We start from the raw sequence: 15,662 nt of genomic DNA on the forward strand, positions 1-15,662 counted from the left end.
TTTCGTTTAAAGTGAGACTTTATTGAAGGACAGAGAAAACTCTGCAGTGATCAACACGCAAGTACCTCAGTCCCCAAACATCCTTCATCATAGTGTGTAGTGAGAATAGCACAGGTTACAGGTCAAACCACGTGGAAGAAGCTTTAAAACACTGCCAGGCTCATGTGTGTGATGGTAATGTTCAGTATTGTTGAGCCATCGGTCAGTCTTGTGAATAAGTTAAGAGGAATATAAATGCTTCTGAGAACCTCAAACATTTTGTTCATTCAAGTGTCTCAGAGTAAAAGGCGGTTGTAAAATTACAATACTTTGTAGCGATACATGGATTTGATTAAAAGTTCTAGCAAAGTAAATGTATATAATTTAATATAAGGCATTATATGTATTATATTCATATTCTAATATACATCAAATTCCTCGACAGTTTGATTTTAAGAGGTAGTCGACGCAGTTTTGTTCTGACAACATACTATACTCCTTTTTTTGTGGTGCGGTCACCTGCAGCACTACATTAGGCACAAGGGACCACAATCCAACAGTTTTTCTCTTGGTTTCTTGTGCTACTTACAATGCACATCCAAAAAAGATCATCTTTTTACTGGGCCAGGATTGCATATTTCTCATACTTCCAAAGGATCCATTTGCATAAAGAAACTACTGCAACATAATGTAAGGCAACTGAACTGTTGGGACATTAAATTATGAATGTTAAGGAATAAGTTGAAACCATCAGCCACCAGTCTCTCACAGCTTTATCAGTCTCTACCTCACTTTAAAAGGTGTGTGATGTCTCCTGAAGCTGTAATGTTGGCCAGAACAGATAAGAGCAGGCAACAGTGAGCACAGATGTAGTTGGCTTCCTCCGAGTTACCAGAGGACTGGACAGTCAAGGTAACTGAATCCAGGATCTTTTCTTAACTCCCAGTAAGTGTTGTTGCTCACCCAGGTGTCATCTTTGGACTTCCTGTTGGTGATAAAGCAGAAAATAGTTTTGACAACTAACTAGACTTGGCTGTGTAATGTATTTTTCCTAAAAAGACAGTAAGTAGTGTAGTTTGTTCATACTGGAAGAATCGAGGTTGATGTGTGATGTGGTTCTCCTCCAGGACTCTGCGTCTCTCTCGCTGCAGCTGTTCGATTCTCTGCTTCTGCACTTCGGCAGATTCAACGTTCCCTTCCTCCAATAACCTGCAGACACAAACAGTGTCGTATGAAATTCATTTGTCCTTGCATAACATGACTGATGCATTGATGTCATCGTCTGGTGGCCTTCAAGGTTCTCTGGTGTCATCGGCTGTGACACATTTATGTCGAAATAACGCCAACTATGCATGTCAAAATTACTCGTAGTATAGTTTTTCTACAATACCCAAACGAATTGTCACACTTCAGTATGCAAGTTGTAAAATTCCTATAGCAAAACTTATAATGGTAACAGCTTAGCTCATCAATATTAATTAGAACATTGTTATTAGTGTGCACTTAAATAACTTAATATTCACGGCATATCATTTTTAATAATCATACTTTAGTTTCTTCTGAAATACTGAAACTTTAAAGTACTAATAACTGTCCAGTTTATTTGGCAGTGGTATCATCTACTGCAATATTGGTAATTAAAACTAATATTAATATAATTAATATGAATAAAAAAAAATTACATTTAAATTAAATAATATATGACAATAATATTATAACCAGAGGTTTTATGAATATGCTTTTAAGTTTTTCTTGCACCATGGGTTTAACATGATCTTAACAAGCAAAGCGATTCAACATTAATTCCCGGGTGTGTCTATGAAACATAAAGGTGTCATCCTAGTAGTTTTGTGCGCACATGAACCATATTGTCCATATTTTCATTTTCCAAAATGAGGACAGTGGGTGTGGGTGGGGCGGGGGGCTGGGGTGTGGTTGGTTGGTGGTTAAAGTAGTGCAGTTACCATATCCCAAATATCAAAACTGAAAATATATATTTTCCATACCTACATATTTTACGGTTACTGTTATGCATATTGATCATAAACACAGCTAAAAAGCTTCCTATCAGTGGCCCTCCTTCACAAAACTTAACATCTAGCACAGTTTTATCATATGCAAAATGTTTCAATACAAGCATTTTAGTCAAATGTAATTGAGCAACATTTCAAACATTTTGAACCATATTGACCATATTTTAGTTTTCCAAAAAGAGGACAGTGGGTGTGGGTGGGGGACTGGGGTGTGGTTGGTTGGTGGTTAAAGTACCGTAGTGCAGTTACAGGGGACGTCTCCCAAACATTCCGAACGTCAGTTTAGGTCCGCAGTACATCCACTGTGTAACGTTCGTTGACGTCCCTCATCTGCCATTTCCATTACAACACTTGCGTGGGTTTTTATCATCAGACCTGACCAGTGTTGCGAACATTTAACTAAAATATGTAATTTAATTACTAAATAAATGTAGGCTAACTTTAATCTGTTACAGCTACTGAGGAAAAAAAAGTGTAATTAAATTACAGTTACTTAAGAAAATGTTAATGATTGTTAATTAATGAAAATGTTAATGGTTAATTGTTTTATTTCCTATTTTGGTATATTTATAAGATTTTTTCTTTTTTTCAAGGCATTGTTAGATGCCAGTGTTTCCTGTCATAGCTATGGAAAGATTTGATTTAAAAAAACAGTATAATAGCTATTAAATTATATTTTAAGATTTTAAATCTGTATTTAACCTCAAAATGATCTCAAAGCAAAAAGAGCTGCTAAAGTCCGATTTGTGAGGCTTTATTTTGCAATATTAGAATGTTTGCAGGGAGCGGACGGGATTGGACACAAAAATCACGAGAGCGGGCAATAATGGTCAGAACTTCAGTGGGAGCGGGATTAAGAAAACAGTCCCTCGCAGCGCTCGAATACAAAAACGCACTGACGACTGTAGAAAGTAGAAACCGAATTCCTGACATTTTGGGGCGATTCAGAAATCCAGGAAAGAGAGGAAATATGGTCACTCTAACATCATGGCAATGTACAACACAAAGTACTTCACGCGTGAAACACAACGTAAATGTGCATAACTTATGTAAATCAAGCAAGCTTCTTTGAATAGGCCACAAAGTGCTGGCGAAATAACACATTTGTGGATCAGAGGGAACAACATGAAATTTTTATCCAGAAAGCTTCTTGCACAAAATAAATTCAAGCACTTTCAGGGACCTGTATCAATGTATGTTTATTTTCAAAAAGTTTCCAGGGCCTTGAAACTCTTTTTTCAGATTCACAAACTTTCAAGGATTTCGAGGACCCGTGGGAACCCTGGGTATCATTTAAAAAATACATTATAATATTAGCACGGTGAGGGGTAATTCCTGTTAGCTGCATTTTCGTGTTCAACTTTTGTTTAATAGTTTAAGTTTAATAAGTCCCAGTTAAGTTTTTATATAAGCTTTCATTGGCAATATAGATGTATGTTTTTACCTCTGGTCGAACCGTAGTCTGGTGTCTGTGGGTGGAAGAAGTGGTTTGGTAAGAGGGTCGAGTTCATTGAGCTCCATAGCAAACTTAGTGAAACCGTAGTACTGCTCATAGTCAGGAGGCATGGGATCTGTACACATAAACACACACAAATAAAAGCTGATGATAAAATGTTTTCATTGAAATACATTCTGAAATAAAGAACTGCTAAACACTAGTAAATGTATTGTCTGTGAAATACATCTGCCAGAGGGCACCAGAAAAACAAGGCACATCAAAAAAAAAAAAAAAAAAAAAAAGAGTGCAGACTGTGTGTGTGTCAGTGTGTTGGTTCCTACTCGTCCTCCAGATGCAGGTAGCAGAGGGTGGGCTGCCGCAGTACATCCCCTCATGCCATTTCCCAAACAGCTTGTGCACAACTTTCCCTTTGTGATCTGTGACAGCTCCCTCCACCTCGTTCATGCTGGAGTTCCAGTACTTCGCCTATGAAGGACACAGACACGTTTGGTCAGAGCACCTCCAAACAAAGAACTGTGTACATATTTAAACCAGACCACCTGGGTTAATTACTGGCACTAAACAAATGAGTGAAAACAGAATTAACTCGCCATCAAGGTATCACGAATGTGGCGTGACATTTAACAGCAAGGTCAGATGGAGGAGTTCTCCAGCAGATGTCATACTTGAGTCAGACAGTGAGCTTAATGAGTCTCAGAGGGGAATGAACCATGAATAATCATCTGACTTTTGTAGAATCTCATTCTGTCCCGTTTCTTTTTTGATCTTGCTCTCCTTTGCCCTAATTGAGCTCCTGTCTGATCTCTTTCTGTCTCTTCTTCACCCCTCAGTAAAGCCTGACCCATTGTCCTTGAAGTCTGCATTTGAGTTCAATTATCTCAACTGTGCCTCACAGATCCCTCATTAGATGCTAAAAAATGTGGAGCTCTCTGAAAGGCCAGGAAGAGTTGACCGACATGTTTTTGTCATGGCGTGATAGGGACGGCGCCGTGGAAAGAACAGGCTCTGGGTCCAAATACAGGGAAGAATCTTTTAATTAGAACAAAAAGGCCAACAAAGCAGAAACAAATCACCGGGACACAAGCAGAAGCAACAGACACAAAACACACGATTTACCTTACGCAATTAACAAATAACATTACCATAAGCCAGGCAGGCAGAGAGGTGGGAGTGTGGAGAATATATACTCGTGAACAAATGGGGGACAGCTGTGTGTGTGAGTGTGTGACAGGTGTATCGAACTAGTGACCAGGTGTGAGTGTGTGAGTGGGTGACACAGCTGTGCGGAGTGAAGGTAATGAGTTCGGGAGAATGGAGGTGACGCCCTCTGGTGATGAGAGGGAGGAACACCGGACTCATGACAGTTTTAGGTCATGTGTGATGGTGAAACGAGACAGGTTTGAATCACTAAAACAACTGGTCCAATACATTTAGGTAAAGAAACCTTAGGAATATCCAAAAATGAAAAATCTCAGAATGTATTTATTCTCAGAGTGGACAAAAAGCAGAGGCAGCTGACCTTGATGAAGGTGACTTTACACTGGCATTTTTCACTGTTGGAGTTTTTGATGGAGATTTCTCCGTAGTGCTCGATCCAGCGCTGCCCACTCAGAATGTTGTGAATACATGATGTCACTTTATTCCATTCATAGTGATCTCCAAAGCTGAAGGTGAGAGGAAAGTATGAATGCATATATACAGTATACCGTAATTCCTCAAATAAAAACCGGTAGTTAAATAAACGCCGTGGTCAACACGGACAAATAAAGGCCGGTCTTAAATAAAGGCCGGGGGGGAATTTGTGCAGCAGAGCCAGATAACAAACGTACACGCCCACTGCCAGAGCATTTCTCGTTCTCGAGTAAAGAACTGGTTGCATCGGTTTTCGGATCACCAGTACACTGAACCGAGAACCGTTTCTGTCGGACGCATCCGATTCGAGAACCGAGCAGCTGATGATACTTAGGGGTGGGACGATACAGGTACCTCACGATTCAATTCTGTGGCGATATGTGGTCCACGATATGATAATATCACGATTCGCGATATCTACGATATTCAATATATTGGAAGAAATTTCATCAACGATACATCACGATATATGTGACTGAAAAGAAAAGGAAGGAATAAGGAAATAAGGAAATTTTATGCATTTATTAATGCCAACATTTCCAACATTGTGCAAAGAAATATGCAATTGCATAATTACTCACTGCCTCCTGGTCTTAAATGTAAACACTGTACATCTAGACAGATAAAAGTGCATTAACATTACAAAACAACATGAACATTAACATGTGAAGGACTCGGTGGCCCTTGACGTCCAACCAGCACAGGTTAGTGCAACTCGTTTAGCAGACCGGAGCGCACTCTCCACTTTGGCTCTGGTATCTGCATACAATGCAGGGATGACTTTGTCTGTAAAGTGCCGACGACTCGGTATCTCGTATCTCGGTTCCAGTGTTGTCAACATTCTGCAAAATCCATCATTCTCAACCACGCTGTAAGGGCGAAGGTCCTTGCAAATAAATTCGGCTATGGACTTAGTGATACTCTGTGCCCTCGGCGACCCAAAGGCGAGCTTAACTTTGAACGCAGTAGGGATTGTCGGCTGACTTGGTTTGCCCTCATTATCACCTGAGAGTAGTTCACCGTGATAGCGAACGGGGTGCATTTGCAGATTCGTAGTGTTGCTGTTATATTTTATCTTTGCAAAGCAGTTCTTGCAGATTGCATAGTCTTTATCCAGTGCCTTTCCGTCGACTGTCTCGTAAAACCCGAAGTGTCTCCACACTTTAGAGTGGAAACTAGCGGGTGGGTCTTTGATTAGTTTTTTTATTGTTTTCCGCCATTCTTCTCGCTTCTCTTTTTTTCTGCAATTCTCTGTTGTTGTTAGTTAACTTGTGTTCTTCACCGGCCGCTGTTTGCGCCACTTTACCCCTATTTACTCGAACAGCGCCCCCCGCAAACAGAATGGTAGATATTGGGTAGTGACAGTGACACTGACAACGGGTAAATTAATCATTTTGTGTTGTAATAAAATATCGATATTGGGCGCTAGTGTATCGATTATTTATTGTGACAGAGAGCACAACAATATATTGCAATATCGATTTTTTTCCCCACCCCTAATGATACTGCTCATGTGTGATTCAGCGTGAAGCAGACTGACACAGAGCGTGTCTGAACTGATTCTTTTGGTATTTGATTCTGAACTGATTCTGTGCTAATGTTATGATCTCTGTCCACTGGAACGCTATCGCTTTTAATTTAAAACGGGTTATTTAAAACAATTACTTATCAAACAGATGGAATTATAAATAAAGGCCTGCCTCTAATAAAAGCCTGCTTCAAATAAAAGCCTGTTACCTTCTGCAATTCAGGTAAATAAAGGCCCCAGCTTTTATTTGAGGATCTACGGTATATTTACTAGTACCAGGCCAATATTTTGTCATTCTGAGATTAGTGGATGATAACCATGCTAGGTTATCTGATTAACAGAAGTGTTAGTTATTAGTGTTAGTTAACTTCTGTATGTCTATAAATAAATAAAAAAAAATTAAATAGGGGATTTTAAGTAAACATTATCTAAAATAATTGTTCAAATTATAGCTGCAATGTATGTTAGGTATGTCTCATTTGCCAATAATTTGTTTATATTGTATTTATATTTAGGATATTTATGCTAATACTCAAAAGTTTTGGGTCAGTAAAATTGTTTTTAAAAGAAATGCACACTTTTATTCAGCAAAGACGCAATCAAAAAAATTCAATAAAGGTGTTTACACTGTTATGCCTAAATTTCTACTTGAAATAAATCAGCATAATAAAATGATTTCAGAAGGATGATGTGACACTGAAAACTGGAGTAATGATTGTAACCAATCTGACTCGAACCTGACAAATTAAAGAGTCGATCAGGGCTGTGGTTGAAACATGAGCCGAATTCCTCAGTAAGGCAACAGGAAGTCATAAAACATTCTGTGCCACAAGTCCCAAGCAAGATAACCAACCAACCAAAGCTTCCACAGAACAGCTTTCAACATTAACACCACTAGAACAATTATTGACAATTTCAATTCGGAGAAGAGATTGTCAAATTTGTTGTTCATAATTGAAATGCAACGTTGGACATCACATGTAAACCCATGAGAGTTATACACCATATCCTTAAACACTTCCCCCACCTAGCAGAACCAGACTGAAATTCATAAGGGGTGGGGGGGCCTTTGAACCTCTGGTCTCCACAGAAATCTTTGTCAGATAATGACAAAGAAACTGTCTTTTCTACATATATATGGACCAAAATGAACTCAAAAGGACTTATAAATGAATATCAGTCCATCGCTTGACTCCATATTCATTTATGTGTAACCCACACATTTGACTATCATGTTATAATCACTTATTGTGTTTGTCTTTTAATAACTATTGGATAGCTTAAAGATACATAGTCGTGTTTAGTGTGTACATGTTCGAATCTGCTCGCTTGAACCAGTCATGACCATCAGTTATTTGTCAAATGTATCATATTCTTGTCATAGGAATCATGTCCAACATTAGACCCTGCAAGAGCGAGAAAATACGGACCACATGCTTGATAAGATAACATATGATTTATGAAACCCCCGAGCCAAGACAATATCTGATTGGTCAAGACAACATTTGAGGTGTGGCCAACAGGTCAGTTTAAATACTAAGGACACCATAAAGCTTTGCTTTTAGCTTCTAGCTTTGCTCTGCTATTAGTCATGTATGCTTTTAGTTTTAGCCTTGCTTCTGCTATTAGTCATGCCTGCTTTTAGCTTTTAGCTTGTAGCTTTGCTTCCTAGCTCTAGCTTTTAGCCATGCTTTAAGCGTACTTTGAGGCAATGTACCTTCAGACATTTGTACTGGTGTATCTAATATAATTTTAAACTCATTGAGGAACTCAATGCGAGGGTTAATTAAGTGATTGATGGTTGTTCATGTCTATGCAATTTCATGTATTGCTGTAAATTTGGGATTCCACATTTCCATTCTCTTAAACTCATCTTTCCCTAACTTTCAATCTTCCTGCAACTTGTGTGAATGTGTGAGTGCGTGCGTTTGTGTGTTAGATTAGTTTTTTATGTCTTAGATTTATCTAATAAAGCCGTATTCATATTGAAAAGAGAAGTATCTTGTGTTTTGTGCTTACAAGTTAATGTCTTAAACTGCCGATCTTGTTACTGTGCTAATTGATAGTGTTTTCACTATAGTTTGGATATTAATATCCAGTGCAGATTTGATGTTAAACGGCTCGTTCAGTGAATCGCAGGGCGTCTCAGTGATCAGCCGTGAAACAGTGATTCTGTTCAAATTCCCTTTAAAATCTTAAATGACTCCCTTTGAGCTAAATTGACCTGTTTCTCTTACATGATGCTGAAAATTCAGCTTTATCACCGCAGGAATAACTTACATTTTAAAATATATTACAATAGAAAACAGTTATTTTAAATTGTAATAACATTTCACAATATTACTGTATTTTCGAAATGTTTTTGATCAAATTCCAGCCTTGGTGATTTCAAAAGTCATTACACAAAGGTATTTAGAACACAGACTGCTATAATCGACCAATCAGAATTAAATATTTCAGAGAGCTGTGAAATATATCAGCATTATAAAGCACATCATCAGTTTCCCTACTCTAGTTCTTGGCACCGTTTAATGAAAAACCCATTTAGCCTCCACTAATATTAATTTTATGGTATTTATTGTTCACAGACCCCAAGTACTTGTTGCAAAACAACAGTAAATCACCAAAACTAATACACATTGTAACTTTTAAATTGAGTTTGGGGGAGGACACTGAGCTCCATTCACAGGATCTGTATACCCCATAAAACAGTGGAAGTGCCACAACCCACTCTGCATCATGTCACTACAATGTGTGATGCTGTTGTCACTGACAACTTCAACGCCTCGCTGCCCCAGTCTGCTGTTTCCACGAAAGATAACAGCTTCGATGCTTAGGGTGAACAAGGACACAAACAACATCAACCACAGCTGCTGCTATCATTTGGACAATGCCATCATTCAAGATACAAATTGCTCAGACTACAATCTATTCTCAGTTGGTTTTGCCAAAACATATGAGCAAATGACCACTTCTTTTTATCCACACTTATATTGAATATTGTTGTCAGTTTTGGGGTTAAGTGTTATAACAAACCACATCAATATTCTATGCCCATTTATTTACTTACACGGTAAACAGACACACACTGTAATAAGGGGTGTAATGTATTGTCATCTGGTCAGAAACACAAAATAAACTCCCTCTGGGTGATACAAGATCCCCTGTTCTGATCACCCTCTTTATTGTGAGTTTTCGCTGACAAGTGTATTAAACTAATTACGTGAAATGAGACATATCCAACATTTCTTAAACAGTTAATTGAACCGTTGTGTCACAATCATCAATTTTTGGTAAATATGTATTTATGAACTAACATCCACAAATGACTGTCATTGAGTTCTTTTTAATTGTATTCTAAGCATATAGTGCTAAAATGTGGAATACATTTAAATGAATTAATTTGATATAGATGAGCAGTACTTGCAATATAAACACAGTGTAACTGTCGGACACTAAAAAACTTGAAACTTGAGGAGACTACACTCACATGATCCAAAAAGACACTACAGTTGCACTGTAAAAACATGTAACCCCCACAATATCTGTCAATTAACTTTCTGCATCCTGTGCATAAACATCAATATTTAAACAAACACACACAGTAAACCAGACATGTACTGTACAGACAAGATATTAGAAATAGTTTTATAAATATATTAGGTTTTTCCTCTTTTAAAAAAGGAATTCTCAGAAATTTTCTAATTATTTTGGATGATTCATTATTTTACAGAAACAATAACATTTTATGTCATGTTGTTATAATTTAGTTTAAAGCACTGAATGATTTTATTGCATGCCACTCTCTTTTTTGTAGGGTTTTTAGAAAGTGCAGTCAATAGCAATGCAACTAATTTGTAACAATCTGACCATTTTAGAAAAGTTATCTGCAGAGTTGTAGAATTAGTTTGAATGAGTTTGTGTAAATTAATTTGTCATCTGGGTGTAGAATTCCAGCGCAGTAGTTCTATTCTGCAGTAAGAACATTAACCCTTAACGCTTGAGATGCTTTAACACCTGAGACATGGCTTGAGCCAAAAAGAGCAGACCGGACTTTGTGTGAATTTAATAAACAGACAAAAATAAAGAACTCACCCAGGGAGAACCACATGAGTAGTTCCTACAGGTACAATCTCCATGGACTTTCCCCAAAACTTATTCCTCCACCTCACGTCTAAAATCAGTCACGCATAACACACTCAGCTTCATATCTACAGACAACATTAGCTTATTTGTACTGACACAATAAGCCTGGTATTATTAGTGTTGTGCTGTTACCTTGCCAAAAGATGAAGTTTTTAGATTCGGCTTGACATGCAGAAATGGGGGGGTGATGGCTGACCTGGAGGTTGAAAGCAGTGCAGCTGTGAGAGCCATACACACATTCACAAACCTGCTCACAATTACAGCTTACAGAGAGCATCCTACCTGCTCCGCCACAAAGCAAAAGCCTTTGTCTGGACGATCACACTCGTATGTCTCACCCAACACTGGGTTAAAGGGTTTTCCTCCAGCTCTGTAGTGACTTGAAGCATAGCCGGACACAGCAAATGTTGCGATGTACACCTACAAACAGAACACAGCACATTTAGTTAGTTATGTATGTTTTCCATTTCACAAATTTTATTCAAAGGATAGTTAGCTCACCAAAAAATTAAAACCTGCTGTAAATTTCTCACCCTCAGGCCATTCCATCCAAAAAACTGTTTCTACATCAGAACAGATGTGGGGAAATGTAGCATTATATCACTTGCTCAACACTGGATCCCCTTTAGTGAATGGGTGCCGTCAGAACGAGAGATAAAAAACTGCTTTAACTGCTTACATCACTATAATCTACAAGTAATCCATACAAATCCAGTCCACAAACTAACATCTTGTAAGGTGAAAATCTGTATGTTTCTAAGAGAAACATCCACCATTAAGGCTTTTTAACTTGAAAAAGTAATTTCTGGCCAAAATACGAGTCCAGAATGCATGATAAAGCTTCCTACAGTAAAAATGCCCATGCCCAATTGTCCTGTCACATAAAAATAAATAAATCAAAGTATTTGTTCTGGACTGTTTTCACCTGTAAATAATGCTTGATCCCTGTTTATTTCTTTCCAGACTCGGAAGAGATGACTGGAAATAAACAATATTATGCCTAGAGGACTTGTATTTTAGCAGGAAGCAACAGTTTGAAGTTAAAAATGTGTTAATGAGGAATTTGTTTATTACAAACACACAGCTTTTCGCTTTACAAGATGTTAATTGGTGGACTGGGGTCGTGTGGATTAATTGTGGATTATTGTGGTGTTTTTATCAGCTGTTTGTACTCTCATTCTGATGGCACCCATTCACTGCAGATGATCCACTAGTGAGCAATTGATGTAATGCTAAATTTCTCCAAAACTCGTTCACACTTTAAACTGCCTGAAGGGGAGTACACTCATTTTTGGTAGAACTATACTTTTATGAACTTATTGAAATGAAATGGTTTCTTTTCTGTCTGGCAATTTAATTCACAACCTATTTTATTTTCAGAATCTGGCGTGAAACAAAACATATAGTCTGGACTTGTTTTTCATCTATTGGGAATTGATTGGAACAGGTAAAGTCAGTGTTTTAGACATTAATGTGACTTTGCATTTGTTTGAGGATGACTAGTCCTTTTCTGAAACACCTCCAGAACCCAGGAGGCACCGCATTTTTTTATTCAGTACCAGAAATATTTTCTTTAGCCAATCAACCGAGGGAAAATGTGGACTATCGGGCATCAGCTAAGAATGAATTATTATTTTTAATGAAATTACAGACCAAGACCAAGAATGTGCATTAAGTAAACAGATCAATTATCATGCTGACTTGAAGTTCCAGCTGTCTTTGTCTCTTGTGATTGAGCCACTAAGCTACTGACCTAGACATTAGTTAGTATTGAAAATTCGAAAGCTGAAGCTATTATCTAAACTGAGAGAGAAGATTGTTTCTTTCCTCAAGAGAGAAAGAACAATGATGGGTACTCAGAGTGTCACTGGATACAGTAGAGTGCAGCTGACTAAAGCACATTTCCAAGCAGGGAGAATGATTTCTGAACAATAATCATGCTCTCATGAGGAACAGTGGATCCCATGATGATGAGCCTGGATCAGATAGGCTTTCAAAGACTTCACAGCAACCTGTCAAAATAAAAGTTCTGTTTAACTTGAAGAAATTGTGAAAGAAATATTACTTAATGTAATGATGTCACTACTGCTAATTAGGAGTGTAACGGTACGTGTATTCGTACCGGACCGTTTCGGTACAGGGCTTTCGGTACGGTGCACGTGTACACCGAATGACCGAATGCAATATTTTGTGTGTGGAACATAGGTACATTTTCGTGTTTCCACACGAACATATTAAGTGGTGGAAGTCTCCGCGTTCAGTGCGAATTCCGCCCTGCAGCTGATTCTAAAGTTTTCAAAAGCTATCACGCAAGTGTGAACATCACTACAACTAGGGAAAAAATGACCGTAATTCAAATGCAGCTCCCGTAGGCATTTAAACAGACCTTTGTAGAGCTGTAATCAGGCCTTAAAAGTTAGGCCGACAGGACCCGAGCCCGACAAGTAAATTTTGATTGACAGCTTTTTAAAAGCCCAGACCCGTTTAAAGCCTGACATTATTCAAATGTGCACACGCACACAGCTCTTTTGCCTTTGTCAAGAATGAGTCATTTATTCATGTTTTAACATAATTTATTAATAACTAACGTAGACTACACCACTTGGAAGTTGGAATAAAGAAATAAAATAAGTCCTCTGTAACATCGTAACATCTCAGCACTCTCAATAGACATAGGCTCATTTAGCCTATAAATAGACCAACGCACCAATAAAAACCAGTCTTTTTTAACAAATTAAATTAAGATAAATTTGGCAATAACGAAATTAAGATAAAGGCTCCGGATTTGCTTCGCCACTAGCAGCTGATATTTAATAAAAGAATAATGACAACATTAGTGTATATATACTCTATCCACATTATGCATTTAAGACTCAATGAATATTTAGTTTTCATTTTAAAAAACTTTATTACTCACAGCGATTAGGCTAAGCCTGCATGTTTTTGGAAAATGATTGAATCCACTGTAGATGGCTTCAGCGCGTTCCTGCACTCACTGATGGTCATTATTCACTCATTATTCTCATTATAAACATGGTCAAAACTTTTCCACACCTCAGACTTTGCTTTAGTTGCTGGTGCAACCAAAACGTAATCGCCAGAGGCAAGCCTCCGTTACACCTACTCAGCATTCATTTTCGCATGTTTCTCGCGCTAATCGAAACATCACATGACCGCTCGTTTACCTCGCAAACCGGAGCGCAAGCCCGAGCCCGCGTAAAATGATATAAATTAAGACCGAACTCGACGGAACCCGAGTTCGGGCAAAAATCTTAAGCTCTAGACCTTTGCTCTTAATTCCGATCGGAATAACGAAATCTGAGCAGGTCTAAAAACTGAAAGTGTTGATGCTGCACTTTACACTTTGGAAAAGTTATATATATTCTTTAAATATGAGCAGGACTACAAGCTGGGATTGGTAACGCTGCACTGTAATCATAGTTATTTATTTATATTTTTCATTATATTTTATTATGTGATATTGGTTTGAGACTGAGAGTATTTTATTTAGTGGAGAACTTTGCAGCAGTATTTTATTTCTTATTCTTTTTTATTTTATATATATATTTTATTAAAAAGTGTTTAAAAAAAGTTTAAACAGTAATAAACAACCTGCAGTTTAATGTTCTAGTTAATGCATTTCTTTCCCTTACTGTACCGAAAAATGAACCGAACCGTGACTTTAAAACCGAGGTACGTACCGAACCGTGATTTTTGCGTACCGTTACACCCCTACTGCTAATAATAAAACTATTGAAACATTATTTTGAAAGGAATATTTACAAGAAATGTACCAGAATCTATTTTGCTGAAAAATTTTACATTTTATAGGGCCTTAAAATTTTAGTCAAACTTTTCATAAATTGCTATTAAATTTGATAATTAACATTAATTAGACATGTTTGTATCATGAATACAATTCATTAAATCATTAAAACAGGGTCTTGAAAAATTTAAAAGGAAAAAAGGGAACTGGGAAAAAAAGTAATAATAATTTTGAAAAAAAAAAACAGATTTCATAGGGTCCTACATAATAGGAATTTAAATTGAACATGACAATATTATTAGAATATTAATATGCAATAAGGACGAGATCTCACCTTTATGAGATATTTTAAGAAAGTGCATTTAAACCTGAGAAAATGTCTATTTTGGCTCTATTTGACAGTAGTGTTTATGCTTGTATTATGCTTTATTATGCAAATCCTGAGCTCTCATCTCTTTCCTCAGTGATGTTTCGTTACATTAGCTTTGTATGGACACGCAAATCTGAACATAAAGCAAAACCAGAATGCTTTGCATTCACAAATGACAGTGAGAATGCCTCTTGAGAATTAATTCTTGTACCAAAAATTAAAATTTCTTGCCATTTCTAGCATTCACTACTTTGATGACAACATTTCTTTTTATTTGAATGTGCCCAATGACTGAGATTAGTTCAAATAATAATGCAAGTTTATGCATGTTTTTGAATCCAAACACTTTACATATGCAAATAGGTTTACGCAATTATGTGTTCCTACCATACGCTCAAACGGGTCCTGTGTGTGTGCAGCCTTGTCAAGCAATTCGCTGTACTCCAGTTCCTCACACAGTCTCTGCAGTGTGTTGAGCGGCTCGTTGAGTTGAACAGGCATGGCTACTTTAGACAGGTCCTTCCCGATGTTGTTCTTCAGGATGTTCCACAGGCTGATGTTGCTGGTATTGGGACTGGGGGAGGGAAGACAAGAGCGCCGCTGTTCCTGAGATCCACCGTTCTCTACACAAGCTGAAAAAGAAAAACGCAGTTTCAGAGCCTGATCTCCAGAAATGTCTTAGGAAGTTTCAGGTCAGGCATGTTAAAATTGCTTGTCAGTGCTTTTTCTGAACACACCAAATCCCTCAC

At 37.6% G+C, this 15,662-nt stretch overlaps 1 protein-coding gene across 2 annotated transcripts in view; it reads right to left on the bottom strand.

The window, feature by feature from the left end:
• osbpl3b (oxysterol binding protein-like 3b) overlaps positions 1-15,662 on the bottom strand; it is a 39,056-nt gene continuing 23,394 nt past the window's right edge. For both annotated transcript variants that reach the window (XM_059567466.1, XM_059567465.1), the window contains 9 exons: positions 15,301-15,545; positions 11,060-11,197; positions 10,910-10,973; positions 10,727-10,805; positions 4,991-5,135; positions 3,792-3,936; positions 3,457-3,583; positions 1,066-1,188; positions 1-964 (listed from right to left, as the gene is read on the bottom strand). In XM_059567466.1, coding sequence (XP_059423449.1) covers positions 868-964; positions 1,066-1,188; positions 3,457-3,583; positions 3,792-3,936; positions 4,991-5,135; positions 10,727-10,805; positions 10,910-10,973; positions 11,060-11,197; positions 15,301-15,545 — 1,163 coding nt within the window. In that variant the 3' untranslated portion in view covers positions 1-867. The remainder of the gene's footprint in view (positions 965-1,065; positions 1,189-3,456; positions 3,584-3,791; positions 3,937-4,990; positions 5,136-10,726; positions 10,806-10,909; positions 10,974-11,059; positions 11,198-15,300; positions 15,546-15,662) is intronic.

The sequence above is a fragment of the Carassius carassius genome, chromosome 15 (assembly GCF_963082965.1).
Source record: "Carassius carassius chromosome 15, fCarCar2.1, whole genome shotgun sequence".
Taxonomy (NCBI): Eukaryota; Metazoa; Chordata; class Actinopteri; order Cypriniformes; family Cyprinidae; genus Carassius; species Carassius carassius.